The following is a 15,859-nucleotide window of genomic DNA, read 5'->3' as shown; positions in this document are numbered from 1 at the left end:
TACTTGTGAATGGGGAAAACCAATAAAAGTTAATGGCCATGACTTGCTGTTTGAAATGGTTGATAATTCTGTTACCCTGCTTATTCTGCACTGCTCCCGCTTACTTTATTGTTCATTATCTAAATTGTAGCATGGACAAATCAAACATTTGCAAATAACATTCACCAAGTGTGACTCAATATCTTCCCAAGCATTTTCCTTAAAGTAATGGAGTTGAACCAGAATTCTGCAGTCATACTGCACATTTTGTTTTTCAATGTCCAAGGGTAATAATAGACCAGATTGACACCCTTTAATCTGTATTGTAATTTATTTTTAAACTTTGAGACAATTTTAAAAATCTGTGCTAGGGTTTAGGAAGTGCACAAGCAATGGATATCAGTAAAATGAAACACATATGTCTATGTTTGTTACATTAAAAACAATAACTGAAAGCAAAAGAAAACTTCTTGCTGAACATGGTTTCTAGATACCAAGACTGTGAATGTTGATATGATCTCAGCTGATGTTTTTACTGAAAAAGTCAGACTCTGGACAGGCACCTTGCTTGATTGATCATGTTTTGTTTTTCTCTCACTGAAACATAAGCACAAAATGGAGCAGATTTCTGCTTTAACAATAAAATGTTTTATTAACAAAAGAAATAAAGAAGATAGAATAAAGCAAACCAGCTGCTTTTAACAGGAATAAACAATGTTTGAACACAGATTGCATTTTTAATTATCAATCCTAAAACCCTTCTTTATAAATTGAAAATAAAATAAACAGCTTTTGGACAGTAAGCAAAACACAGCCTTGGTATAGTATCCAAAAACACACCTTGCCTCGTTCCCAAAGACACCATTGATATAATACTCACAGTGGAGTCTCAGCTCAATAGGCTAAAGTCACTTGTGATTTTAACTTATAGACTGGAACTACAGACAGACTCTTCCTGAAGCTATTACACTCCTGAGCTTAAACATATTCACCTTTAAGTAACCTTTTTAGGGTTCTACCTCTACATTTCTGACCTGGGACAAAGACTAATCCTTCACTGTAAGGTAACCCAGTTCTGTATATTTTCTCTCAGGAGCCCTAGTCTGTACAACCATATTCATTCAACCATTTCTCTGGACTGTCTGAATTTTAAGTAGATCGAAAAACAGAACCTCTCTCTCTCTCTCCAAACTGTAAGTGTTTCCCTTAATCTTAAAAAAAAGTACGTTTCAGAAATCTCTACCAAACCTTGAGGTCCCACTATTTAACTCGCACATTCACAAAATGATCTAAAATGTAGAAAATCTATTCCTTTTAAAGCCAGGCTTCAAAAACTGTTTTAAAAGAAATCAAAATAGACACAGAGATACTAACAAGTTTATTATTAAATTCAGACATCTGCAAAACCCGCATCTTACTGATAGAAAAACTAAAAACAATTAAAACTTTCAATAAATGGTATTGGATGTATCACATGGTTTGCATCACAATACCTTTTGAATTATAGCTATTCACAGCATTTAGCTAATAATCTGCTCTACATCCAAACTTCATGGAGTATAATCCTCTTGCTGATTTATAACTGAAAGATGAGCTTGACATTTTCATTTTCCCCAAGAGACACAAATATTTTTTGTGCAGTGAGGCAAAAATATTAGTACATATAACTGCAACGGAGTAATCACAACTGAAATGTGGCAATTCATCATTAGTATTTAATTTTGAATGCAACACTGATTCTACTCATCCAAAATAATAATTTCAGTTCTTAATAATGCAAAGAAAATGTATGTTTTCTCAAAGATGCCATAGAGAAAACAAATACATTTTCCATGGCCAAATGGACAAATATAGACGTAGGTTTGCTCACTGAGCTGGAAGGTTCATTTCCAGACATTTCGTCACCCTACTAAGTAACACCTTCAGTTGGCTCAGGCGAAGCACTGCTGATAGTTCCTGCTTTTTACTTATATGTTTGGGTTTTGTTGGGTTGGTGTTGTCCCATCCATCCCAGAAAAGCCAAACAAAGACACGCACGAGAATTCCTTGAAGCATGGCATTCCAACCGGAACCCTATCAACAAACACATTGAGTTAGACCCCATCTACCACCCCCTGAGAAAAAGAACAGGAAGTGACTTCACCACAGGAAACACCATCACCACAGGAAATAACATCACCAACCCAAAGAAACCCAAACATACAAATAGAAAGCAGGAACTATCAGCAGTGCTTCGCCTGAGGCCCACTGAAGATGTTACCTAATAGGGTGACGAAACATCTGGAAATGAACCTTCCAGCTCAGCGAGCAAACCTATATCCAGAACCTCAACTGAGCTACAAATCTTTGCAAAACTCGCTAAGGCAAATATAGAAATCTACTGTACAAAGATAGGTTTTGTTGATTATGCTCTCTTGGTTTGGAGCCCCATTCCACAACTTAAACACATTGGTTTATTATTTCAGGGTAGTAAAAGGGTTGGGATTGTTTTAGGCTCCTTAGAAAGAGTCCCTGACTTATGTTTTCAAGGGACATTTAACAAAAGGAAAAAGGGAGATCAACAGACAGGGTGGTGGGCTTGTTCTTAAAACTGGCAGGTCAGTCTGACTTCTCCATCAAGAAAGCAGCAGTACATCATGACGCCTGTAATTAAAGGTGATGCTTTTTCAAAATAGAAGTGCCTTCTCTCTAAATTTTTAATCTTCAATTAAAAATTGGCTCTTAGCCAGGCCATCATATTGAAGCAGTAGGGGAGTCCTTCACAGCATGTCCTGCAACCATTTATGCACCCAGGCAGCAGGGAGGGATTTCCCATCCACGGGTCTGCCTCCAGGAGGCTGTCTCTAGACTTCTGAACAGTCTTCTGCCATTTGGGACCTGAAGGCACCAATGGAAAAATCTTAATCTTAGCATAAGTTGGCAACCCACTGGGTAATCCTGCTGCACTCTCCTCCTTCATTACCTCTCTGCAAAAATGTCTTGAAGCTGGAAACCATTCTGGCTGGCAAGGCCATTCTTAATGCCAGCTAGTCTCCAATGTCGGTCTTGGCAGGGAGTAAAAATCTAGCCTATGTTTCTTTGTACCAGGGAATCAGTTAGATAGCCAGGATTGCATTTCACTATTCAGAAAAAGTGTAAGCTTGTATTTCATGTTGTTCTGACCAAAATATTTCCCTCAACTAGCGCAACCCAAGGCTGATTGCCACATCATTCATCTCATTGCTGCCAATGTAAATTCTTCTCATTGTGAATCATTTTAAGATACTTTTCCCCATTGTCCTCATTTATTCTTATTCTATTTTGAAACTATTACTGATTAGGAAAAATTACTAATTGTTCTGAATTATTTTTAGTTCAATCCTATTTTAATTTGAATTTTAGTTCTATCAATGAACAATAATTAATGCAGCTTACTGATGTTGTAGTTGTTATGTAGCTGTTGCATCAATGGAAAGTGGGCTCATTGAATCAGATATTGAAGTAGAACCCTGAAGTCAGATCCCCCCCTCGTCTCTGAATAACCTGCAGGTTGAGATGTACAACATAAGAAACATAATAAATAGGAGCAGCGTTTTGCTCCTGGAGCCTACACTGCCGTTTGCATCACAGGTAGACAGGGTGGTTAAGAAGGCATTTGCCTTCTTTACTCAGACCTTTTAATATAGGATTTGGGATGACATATTGAGGTTGCACACGATGTTGGTGAGGCCTGTTTTGGAGTACTATGTCCCGTTCTGGTCACCTTGTTGTTATAGGAAGGATATTATTAAGCTGCAGAGGATTCAGAAAATATTTACTGGGATGTTGCCAGGAATGGCGGGCTTGAGTTAGAAGGAGACACTAGGACTTGTCACTGGAGCATAGAAGGTTGAAAGGTGACCTTATAGAGGTTTATAAAATCATGTGATAAGGTGAATGGCAGATGCCTTTTCTGTAGGGTGGGGGAGTTCAAAACTAAGGGGCATAAGTCTAAGGTGAGAGGAGAAAGATTTAAAAAGGACATTAGGGCAACCTTCTTACACAGAATGGTTAGCATGTGGAGTGAATTTCCAGAGCAAGTGGTGGATGAGGGTACAATGTTTAAAAGACATTTGGATAAGTACATGAATAAGAAATGTTTGGAGGATAATGGGTCAAGCGCAGGCTGGTAGGACTAGTTCAGTCGAGCTGGACTGTTTGGATTAAAAGGTTTGTTTTGGTGCTGTATGACTATATAACATCATGGTTCATTTACTAAGGCCCCAACTCCTCTTTAGTGCCAGCTCCTTATAGCCCCCAACTCTTCAGTATTTCAATAATCTATCCATCTTATCTTGAAATGTTTTCAGTAATCTGGCCTCCTTAACTCTCTGGAATAAAGAATCCCAGATATTCATCACTCTTCAAGAGAAGAAATTCCTTTGCATCTCAGTTTTAAACGAGTACCATGATTTGCAGGACTTATTTTCTCTAGTTTGAGATTCTTCATTTGTGGAGATATCTTCTCAATGTTTACCCTGTCAAGCCTCTTCAAAATTTTACATGCTTCAAAAGGATCCTCATTCTTCTAAGTTCTAGTAAATAATTGTTTAGCTGTTCTCGATACATCATCACCTCTATCTCAGGAATCAGCCAAGTCAATCTCTTTTGAACTGCCTCTAATGCCAGTATATTCTTGCTTGGGACCAAAACTATATGCAATACTCCAGATGTGGCCTCGCCAACATTCTGTACAGTTGTAACAAGGCCCTTCCTTATTTTTAATGGAGTCTAAAAGTAAGCAATAAACTTATTGCAATAAAGTTCAACATTCCTTTTGACTTTGTAATTACTTGCTGCACTTGCATGCTAACATTTTGTGTTTCATACATAAAAACCTCAGATTCCTCCAGGCTACACTTTTTTGGAGTCTCTCTCCATTTTAGTAGTAGTCTGCCTTTTAATTCTTCCTACCAAAGATGCAAGACCTCACATGTTTCTACATTAAACTCCAGTTGCTAATTGTTTTCAGATTCCTTATGTCCTCATCACAACATGCTATCTTATATATTTTAGCATCAACAGGAAATTTGGATACACTCTGCACCCTCCTCCATTAATTGCACCTTTCCAGTCTAAAAAAGACCTGTTCATCCGACTCTGACTTCTGTGTATGAACCAATTCTTAATCCACAATAATCCCATTTTTCACAATACCGTGAGCTTCTAGTTTGTGCTATCTAGTATCTTTGTGACACCTTACTCAAGTACCTTCTGGAAAAGTATGAAAAAACTGTTGTATGGGACCTTGTGAAAACCTTAATCAACTTTCGTATTTTTAATGCCACAAGTGTGTGGTAGTGTGGCCGAGTGGTCTAAGGTGATGGATTTAAGCTCCAGTCTCTATCAAATTATGAGTTTGAATCTCGCCGTTACCAGCATCATGGATGAAGTATTCCAGGTAGTTGCTTGTGAAAGACCTTGGCAGTTTGTGGTCCTTTCCTTCTGGGTGTTTGTGGCTCCTCAGGCTTCTGATACTCTTGTTGATGTAAGCGGGAAAATTAGTGAGATGTCCAGCCATCCAACAGTCCTTCAGATCCCTGATTTAGGGGAATTTGCATGTCTAATGTTGGTCCTCTGTGTCTCAGTTGGTAAGCATGTTTGGCTGAAAGCTTGGTGGTTCAAACCCACTCAGGTACAGAGCCTCAAATATTTCAGATCAAGCATTGAGACCGAACACGTACTGACATTGCACCCATGATTCACCCATGAACTCATCCATGATTCACCCTGACTCCACACGAAGCGAGACAGGGACACACAGCAGGATGTGACCCCATTCTCTCCAACTCCCTGCTGCCAGCTGAAAGCAGCCACTGCAGCTTCAGTTAGTGGCTTGTGCCCAGCTTTGGGACACAGCTTATAGAAACTCCTTCCCTCATCAATGGGTCCTCCTGTGTGAAAGGGGCAAAAATCCATTTTTGCCTGTGGCTTGTTGGTCTAGGGGTAAGATTCTGACTTATGGTTTTCTATAGTGTTGAGATGCTAGATGTCCTGGGTTCAAATCTGAGACAAGCCCTTGTCTCTTGTCTTCACTTGAGTGGCTTGGTGACTCAGTGGCTAGCACTGCTGCGTCACAGCACTAGGGACCCTGGTTTGCTCCCACCCTCGGGCGATTGTCTGTGTGGAGTTTGCACATTCTCCCCGTGTCTGTGTGGGTTTCCTCCCATAATCCAAAGATGTGCAGATCAGGTGAATTGGTCATGCGAAATTACCCATAGTGTTTTAGGTGCATTAGTCAGGGGTAAATATAGGGTAGGGGAATGGGTGTGGGTGTGGTTGGGTTACTCTTTGAAGGGTCAGTGTGGACTTGTTAGACCAAATGACCTGTTTCCATACTGTAGAGAATCTAAATCTTAAAGTGATCTTGTGTAGTATTGTTCTTGGTATGTCAGATAACATGGTGTTTTATAGTTCTTAAAGTAACTTGCAACATGTTGTTTTGCTTTTAAGGTGCTTTGTTTCACATAGGCTGCAAGGCTGACTTTTTGATCTTGATGTCAATTATATTTTATTACTGTTACTGAGGGAAGAGACACGTGCTTGTGAATTTCCATCCTCCAGAATTCAATCCTTTAAACACAGATAAGCTTCCCTGTGTTCTCCAAATTTAATTAAAAGCCAATAGTCAGGAGAAAAGTGTGTTAGCATGATTGCATGAAGCTCTGTCCTGGCATACAAAGTGCAGTGTGATGTCTCCCAGTAAAAGTTTAGCTTATTTTCCTTCACACTGTAAAAGTAGAAGTTTCCGATTAGTAGTTAAATGTAATGTAAACATATTCAATACAAATGTGAGACACCCTGGCTGGCTCATGCTGGAGAAGACCACATAACTGTCAAAGCAATGGAAGGATATTTTCAAGATTAGATTACTTACAGTGTGGAAACAGGCCCTTTGGCCCAATAAGTCTACACCGACCCTCTGAAGAGCAACCCACCCAACCCCCTACCTTTACTCCTTCACCTAACACTAAGGGCAATTTAGCACAGCCAAATCACCTAACCTGCACATCTTTGGACTATGGGAGGAAACGGGAACACCTGGAGGAAACCCACACAGACACTGGGAGAATGTGCAAACTCCCGGGATTGTACCCGGGTTTCTGGCGCTGTGAGGCAGCAGTGCTAACCACTGGGCCGCCCTCCACTGTGCCATCGTGAAGATGCGAAAAGTCTGCTCAGAACAGGTTTGTGTTAATGGATGACTCTGGTTGGAGCACCTTTTTCCATTCATAACTGGATGCTCAAGGGGAGTCAGATCTTCTTCAGAACTGGAAAAGATCAATGAACCTGAAACATTAACACTGCTTTCTCTCCACTGCTGCCAGACCTGCCGAGTTTCTCTAGCAATTTCTGGTTTTGTTTCAGATCTTTAGCATCCATAGTTTGTTTTATTTTGTGGCTTCTGGATGTAGGTCCAAAGAAGTATGTCGCTGGGACTCTCTCAGATAAAGGAAGCATGGGGGATTCCAGGGAGTTGGCAGTAGATCTGCAAATGTGCTTCCTGTGGTCAATGACTAGCTGGATATTCATTTACTGGAAACCTTTTCTGTTCAGGAAACTGGCAAGTTTACAGGTGCATTGATGGCCTATGGGGGAAAACATGACTTCCTGAACCTGAGGGATTCATTGGTGACAAAGCCCAATGTTGTTTATGCCTGTGCAGATTCATCTGTTGTGGTGGATAGGCATCCATCCTCTGGGATATGGCATCTATGACCTACCTGATGGCATGATAAGCTGCAGAATGTGAGGTGTCATTCAGCTTTGTAGATGATTCTCAGATGTATAAAAATGCAGCATATTGATCACCTTGATGGTTGCAAGTAGGGGTATCTGTGGGTCATATGATACTTGGTCTTTATGTACCAGGACATAAATATCTTGACTATGGTCTCTCACCAGCTGTGCTCTGTCATTTGCAGATATTTGACTCTTAGCCAGCAATCCCAATCCTTAGATTAGTGCCTTCATCCCCTTGTAGCTCTTTTGCTGTGCTCTTGTGGTCTCCTCATGAATTTTCTCTTTGCTATTTTGCTGGATTGGCTCCCATTTGAACTCTATCAGTTGGCACTCATTTGTTCACTAGAGCTTCCTCTGCCAACATCTGGTGCTCAAGTAATGCCAGCAAACTTACATCGATTTCTGGAATCCTGCCACTCCACTCACAAATGGAAGCCGCTTAGCTCCTCTGTGCCACTGGTTGAGCAGCTGAGCATAATTCTCTGCTTCATGATTACGTTGACCTATGTCCATTCACCATGATGGCTCCATAATAGCAGCGGCTTCTCAGAATCCACAACCAATTAATTGGAGACTTCTAGGTTTCCAAATCCCCTTGTTCATCTTTTCAATATCGCTTTGCTTTCCAAAGGTATTGTCAACCAATGACTACTTCCAGAAATGTAATTTTCAATGCACACCACTACCTGTCTCACTTCCATGTGCAAAAGAAGATCCAGCCCATTGCACGCATAGAAAAATATGGTCATTTTTGTTCGGGTGACACAGTTACAGTTTTGCTCATGGTATTTACACTCTTGTCTAAACAGTGTTACTGATGAGCACTTTCCCTGTCTATTAGAATAGTTACAACACAGATGGAGTCTATTTTGCCCATCATATCCATGATGGTTACTGCATATCTGTACTGAGGCTATAAATGCTGATGAATGTGTTGGAGAGCCCCATGAGTTGTATTACATTGATATTAAACTTTTGAAAATTGTAGCTGCATATTTTTGCACACATTTAAGCTTTTTTAAAAAAAAAACGTTTTTCTAACATTGAAAAGTGAATTCTAATATGGTCCTTGACATTGTTATTTATCTTATCTCTTATTTGCATTAACTGTTAATATACTAATTGATCTTTTCCAGCTGCAAGGATGTTTAACCTTCCGTGGCACACAAAGCTCCTTCTGTTATTCCTCTTCATAGCACAAATAGTTGCAAAAAGTACACCACCACCAAAAGCTGAATTTAAGAAAGATGAAGTTTTTACGAGGGCTTTATTTCCAACCTCGACTGTACCTGCAGAAGAACTTGGGACTGATAATTCAGGTCTTTCCTCTGAGAGTTCCACATTGAAGTCAACATCTTTACGTTTATTTGACACCTTTCCCACTGTACCGCCTTTTGAAGATAATGGAAATTTTACTATTGATTCAGATGAGTTCCTTTTTAATTGCTGTGACTGCTGTCCTCCAGTACCAGGACAAAAAGGTGAACAGGGAGAACCTGGCAAAGCAGGTAAAATTGACACAATAGTTGAATTTATACAGTAAAGTCTGTGCATTCTGTTATAGAACCACTGTATCATTTCCCCTTTACCATGATCACCACCATTAGCTCCTGCAAAGTTGCAGATCAATGATCCAAGGATTGGTGCCAATAGCACTGCATTGATTTGGTATCAGTCTTCCAAACTATGGAGTTTTAAGGCTTGTTAGACGTTCAATGCACTGGGTTCCTGACAGCTAGAAAACAGCAACATGCTGTTAGTATGGTGTTTAAATTTAATCAAAATATTTAATGGTGTGTCTGAAAAGTGATTCCGACATAGAACACACATGAATATTTAATATAGTGGGAAAATGTTCTCATTTATGGAGTTGTAGAGCTATGCAGCATGGGAACAGACCTTTCCATCCTATTCGTCCGTGCTGACCAGATATTCTAAGTTAGCCAAGGCCCATTTGCCAGCATTTGGCCCATATCCCTCTAAACCCTTCCTATTCATATACCCATCCAGATGCCTTTTAAATGTTGTGATTGTACCAGCCTCCATCACTTCTACTCACAGTAGGACCAATTCCATCATAGAACATCCCAGATGGCTTCCTTCTTCAAAGACTGCAATTACCCCTCCCACGTTGTCCTCTGGTGCATCTCCTCCACTTCTCACACCTTTGTCCTTGAACTGCCCCCCGCCCCATGCAACAAGGACAGCCCCCCCCGACCCAGTACTCACCCCAACCTCCGAATACATTGCATCATCCTCTGCCATTTCTGCCACCTACAAACAGACCCCCACCACCAGGGCTATATTTCCCTCCCCACCCCTATCTATGTTCCATAGAGATCATTCTGTCCGTGACTCCCCTGTTAGGCCCACACCCCCACCAACCTCCCCTGCCATTGCAATAAGTGCAAAACCTGCACCTACACCTCCCCCCACCCCTCACCTTCATACAAAACCCCTAAGGATCCTTCCACAATGACAGAGATTTACCTGTACTTCTACACACATCAGCTACTGTGTCCATTTCTCTCGATGTGTAACTTGTCTACACTGGGGAGACGGGACACCAACTTGCGGAAAGTTTCAGAGAACATCTCTGGATCACATACACTAAACAACTCCGCTGCCCTGTCGCCAAACAATTTAACTCCCTGTCCCACTATGCCAAGGACATGCAAGTCCTGGGCCTCCTCCACTGCCAAATTCTAGCCACCTGACATCTGGAGGAAAAATGCTTATGTCTGCCTTGGGACCCTCCAACCACACTGGATCAATGTGGATTTCACTAGCTTCCTCATTTCCCATCCCCCCACCTTATCCCAGATCCAACCTTCCAAATCGACACTGCCCTCTTAATCTGTCCTACCTGTCCATCTTCCTTCCCACTTATCTGCTCCACCCTCCTCTCCAACCTATTACTTTCACCCACACCTTCGTCTACCTATCACATTCCCAGCTACCTCCACCCTCCAGCCCCACTCCCCTCCCATTTATATCTCAGCCCCTTGGCCATCGCCATATTCCTAATGAAGAGCATATGCTTGAAACGTCGACTCTCCAGCTTCTTGGATGCTGTCTGATGGCTATGCTTTTCCAGCAGCACACTCTCCAGCATCTGCAGTCCTTGCTTTCTCCACTACTTCCTCTGGCAGCTCATTCCATACATGCACTACCCTTTGTAAGAAAAAGTTGCCCTTAGGTCCCTTTTAAATCTTTCCCCTTAAACCTATGTCCTCTAGTTTTGGACTCCCCACAAGGAAAAGACCTTGGCTATTCATCCTATCCATACCCCTCAAGATTTTATAAACCTCTTGAGTGTGACCCCTGAGCCTGGACTGTAATTTGTTGTTTTTACTCTGCAGTTATTTTGATTGTTCTTTCCTATTGACCGGTTAATAAATACTCAATTGTTGGATCTAAGGTTGAACTCTGTCTGCCTCTGCATTTTCCTGAGCAGAATTGAAAATCTTAATCAATTTTGCTTAAAGGGTGACCTGTTGGCCTTTTTAATGGAAGCTGATATTGGGCATTAGAATCTATGAAACTCCTCATGCTTCAGTCACTGAGCACTAAGAGTGTCAAATATATATTGATTTAATGAGGGCAGAAGAGAACAATGCAAGTATTCAGCATGTCCAAATAACAGTGGACCCTAGCATTATCATTGGCTGCAATATTATCTCCATAAAGCAATGCGGAGGTAAATGTTCCATTCATGTTTACTTTTAGGCATGTAATGGAGTAACATTGCCTGATCAAGTGCAATTTTCTTGGTTCATATCCATGATTTCATCCGGCAATTTCTCTAAATGAAAAATACAAGATGAGACAGCTTAATCAATATTTTAGGGATCTTAAAGTGCAACTGGAAATACAAATTCATTTTGAAAATTGATTGAATTTTGATGCTCAGGATGATGAATCATATTTGTGCTTACTCCATCTTTGCTGCCCAGTGGCACTCGAAAACAACTGAAGTATGGGTTATGTGTGGAATGAACGACTATTTATTGCCCTCAATTTCAGAACAAGATCATTGATTAGAAAAGACTTTTCCTACCTTGACCTTGTCCATTGTTGTGGTCTTTTCCAATGTCTACAGTGCAGCGCATTACTTAATAAAAGTTAGTGTCTCTTGAAGCAGTGGTCTGATATGAACAAAAGCGGCAGTCTAACTTCAGCTGTCACCTTATAAATTCTAGTGGTAGAGACAGCTGGAGAACTGATTTGCGGTCAGTTAAGAGTTATTCTGAATTGAAAATGTCAATTTTTTTTACATTTTTCACAACAATATCATGAGTGTCTAATATGGAAGAGCCTGCCATAAAAATCAAAGCAATGAACAGGTATCTGTTATTCTTCACATTTTGGATAGAGAGCATAGACTGTTTCCATTCATAAAAGAATCAGGAATGAGACAGAACAGCTTTAAAGTGATTTGCAAAAGAAGCAAATGTGGGGTGAGAAATTCTTCTTTTCACACAGTGATTGGTTCAGGTCTGGAATGCAATGGATAGAATGTGGTGGAGACAGGTTCCATTGAGGCATTCAAGAGGGCATTGAGTGATCAGTTTTGTCTAAATAAGGTGCATGATATGGGGAAGAGACAGGAGAACGGCGCTAATGCATGACACTTATTTAGATAGCCAGAAATGATGAGCTGAATGGCTCGCTTGGGTGCTGTGACAATTCTGTTGGAAAAAAAAGTGCATAAAATCAAACTAAGTATTCAGAATCATTGCACTGAACTATAAATATTGTGATAAGATTTCTGAAGTTTTAAAGACTTTTTTTCAACTTAATAAAACTAGATTGTTTATAAGGTGCAGGGAACAGTTGTAACCAGGAGTGCCTATAATATCAGATGCTCACAGAAGATGTTCATTAAATAGTATAATTTGAGGCATTGTCAAGTACAAGTGGTTCAGGATTTATTTCAGTTTGATACAGCAATAGTTCTATCACTTTTTTTCTGGACTGAATCAAGTAGATAAAAATGCTTCCAAATAGCTTGACTATGCTAATATTAATCAAGTTATTACAACTATGGCTAAAGTTAGAAATTCTAATTATGAAGCAAAAAACATAAATTTTACAGCAAATTTTTAAAAGAGCTGAATTCTTCTAAAAAAACAACTTTTGGGTGGCAATGTTTGACTTTTGGTTTGTTCTATCCTCACTACATAGAACTTATTTATTCAGCTTTTAAAAACACAGACTTTATAGATTTTTAAATTGTTTCTCCATGTGTTTTGTTGAGGAATTTTAGATATGTTAGTTGTCTAAGGCCATACACAAGTGGCCTGAGGTGGTGATGGGGCGGGGGTAGGGGTCATGCCTCATTCCGCACTGTGATTGAATAATCATATTTGTCATTAATTAGTTGCAGTGATATGTGATAAAGTTCTCCAATTAGTCTACTTCCAGATGAGCTAGAGATACTTGGAACATGAATTGAATCACCTATCAATTCAGCATTTATTACCTTTCCTCTGTTATAGGGCCTCCAGGTGAAAAAGGAGACCAAGGGATAGCAGGTCTCCCTGGATCCCCAGGTCAAGCTGGTATCAAGGGTGCTGTTGGAGAAAAAGGTAAGTTGGATATTTGGTAGATGATTTCTTTTCACTAAGTGTGAGGTGTGACCAGCATGTTGGAGGGTTTTTCCCCATAACTTGGCAAAACTTAGCAAACTTGCCTCATTGACCATTAACCCTGTCACTGTAGCATCTCTCACATCTGATTCTAGCTCCACCTTATTCCTGGAACAACTTACCACTCATCGGATATCTGACAAAAGACCAGCAGTGCTGTTGGCTGTGTCATCTTTAAAAGATCATTAAGCACCTGGATAAGCACTGGCTTTCAGAATCTGCCCTGTTTGGTCACAGACAGATTCCGAACATGTTGGAGGAGGAGAGAGTGGGGTAATGTCACCGTGTATCTCCAACAGAGACCTGGAGGTTCTGGTGGATGGGGTGGTGCAAAGAAAGGGTGTCCTTTTCCTGGAGCACCAGCAGAGGATGCTATTCCATTGGATCCCGGCAGCCTGGTCTGAGGTCACCCATTGCAATGTTAACAATGTGAAGGAATGGCCAGCAGTATCATTGCAAGATCAGTGACCTGCTTGACTTTGTCAGGGTAAGTGGAACACTCTTCTCTCTGTTATTTTGCACTCACTCACTCACACACTCTATCTCTGTTACTTCACTCATCTCCCACCAAGGCTCATCTCTACCATTCCCTCACCTGCTTTCACACCCCTCTCCTCAAATGACCACCACGATCTCTGCCTGCCCTCTGTGCTGTCTACTCACTCCTTCTGAACACCTCACCACTTTTACAACACCTGTGCAGGCAGTTGTGCCACCCACTTGCAACTCACTCAAACTCTCCCTTTCTCTTGTTGTGGGAGAAAACAGCCCATAACAAGGCAGAAAGAGCACAGACAGGTAGAGGGGTGCCCAATGTTAGTTTCCTCAACAGTCACGAGGAGAAATCCCAGCCCCTCCAGCAGAAGGTCAAGAATGCAGCTGCAAAAATGCTGAAACATCCATGTCTTGCCAACTCAGGACATAGCACTCTTCATTCCACTACAACACTCACAGTAACATAGCTAAGTTGTCAGTGTGATTCATTGCATACCACTCCTAACCCCTGGTCATGATGCCTTTTCGCCTTATATCTTGCAGAGTACCAGTGTGATGTCACCCACATCCATGCAAAAATGGCTGGCTGCCCCAGAAGCCATCTCCTCAACCTCTGAGGATGAAAATCTTGATCCCTTGGAGGAAACATCAGCAAGGCTGCTTCCTTCACTTTCCACCAGCCCACAAACTGACACCTCGGTGGGAATGTTAGGCTTAGAAAGTGTGGCAACAATCTGGTGAGCACCCAGCTGTGACAGGTTCGCAGCTGGCTGAGGAAGAAAGGTTCCAGGCCACTGGCCCTTGAAGGACTGCCAGAGACCAGGCTCCTGCTCAGCCCCGGGCAGGAGAGGACGCTGTGGGTGTTGGCAGTCAGGAACTTTGTCCACATGCACAGGGAGGAACAGGATCAGCAAACAGGTATGTAGGCTTCAATGGCCCTCATTGCTCAGTGGCTGCTGGAGAGTAGTCAAGCATGAGTCAGTCTAGGAGCCCCGATGGGCAGGTTGGCAGCTGCCATGGAGAGCCAGGTCCAGCACAAGCCTGCGCTCCATTGGCACAGCCCCTGTTGCTCAGGCCTGAGGGCATGATGGACGGGGAACCCAGTGTGAACTCTGTGCCCCTTCCTCACAAGGAGACAGACCAATTGCAGGAGGTACCCAACTTGAGGTGGAACCACATGCAAGTAGTCCCTCAGCCTGTCAAGCTGTCCAGGCAGAAATTTCCCTGGATTAAAAACAGAAAGAACTGCGGATGGTGGAAATCAGAAACCAAAACAGAAATTGCTGGAAAAACTCAGCAGGTCTGGCAGCCTGTGTGGAGAGAAATTAGAGTTAATGTTTCGGGTCAAGTGACCCTTCTTCAGAACTGTAGAATTCTCCTGGAGTTGCCTGAACAAACCTCCAGGGCCAACGTCCCTCCTGCTGAGCAGCTTCCATCATCCCGACTGGGGAACCAAGGATGACACGGTGTGGGAGGGAGAGAAAGAAGGAAAACCTGGTAAGGGCACTTTGGTGGCATGGGTAACTCACCAGTAAACATGAAGTCTCATGTTTGCCTAAAATTTGATTTGTTTTGGTGCAGCATCTGTTTATTTGAGTCTCTGTTTAGCCCCGAGTGTAACTATGCCAGCACAATGCTTAACACCATGTCGTTCGGGTAGTACCAGAGTGATGTCTGTCTGTGTTAAGAACTTGCTGCTGCATCTTGAAGCAACATGAACAAGGTGTGTACAGGACAATTCTAATACCATTTACCCTCCTGCTCAAACAGCTCTATTGTTTTCCTCCACCTGACTAAGGAGCAGCGCTCTGGAAGCTTGTGATTTCAGTTACAGAGGAACCTCAATTATCTGAAGGACACGGGCAGGGAGTATTTCATTCAGTTAATCAAATTCCGGATAATTAAATGCCGGATAACATAGTTTATCCAAGCATCGGGATCTTGCGATCTTGCCGGATAATCTGATATTCGGA

The 15,859-nt window shown here is 41.7% G+C and overlaps 2 protein-coding genes across 2 annotated transcripts in view; one reads left to right on the top strand and one right to left on the bottom strand.

Annotated features, from left to right (window-relative positions):
• The window catches only part of sptssb (serine palmitoyltransferase, small subunit B), a 104,224-nt gene extending 92,406 nt beyond the window's left edge, over window positions 1-11,818 (bottom strand). Inside the window, exon 1 of the mRNA XM_072572699.1 lies at window positions 11,801-11,818. The gene's annotated coding sequence lies outside the window, so the exon portion shown is untranslated. The remainder of the gene's footprint in view (window positions 1-11,800) is intronic.
• Window positions 1-15,859, top strand: part of otol1b (otolin 1b) — a 32,127-nt gene that overhangs the window by 1,068 nt on the left and 15,200 nt on the right. The window contains exons 2-3 of the mRNA XM_072572692.1: window positions 8,877-9,248; window positions 13,242-13,331. Of these exons, the coding sequence (XP_072428793.1) occupies window positions 8,877-9,248; window positions 13,242-13,331 (462 nt within the window). The remainder of the gene's footprint in view (window positions 1-8,876; window positions 9,249-13,241; window positions 13,332-15,859) is intronic.

This window comes from Chiloscyllium punctatum, chromosome 6, assembly GCF_047496795.1.
Source record: "Chiloscyllium punctatum isolate Juve2018m chromosome 6, sChiPun1.3, whole genome shotgun sequence".
Taxonomy (NCBI): Eukaryota; Metazoa; Chordata; class Chondrichthyes; order Orectolobiformes; family Hemiscylliidae; genus Chiloscyllium; species Chiloscyllium punctatum.
The sequence above is the reverse complement of the archived record's forward strand: the minus strand, read 5'-3'. Positions and strand labels throughout refer to the sequence as shown.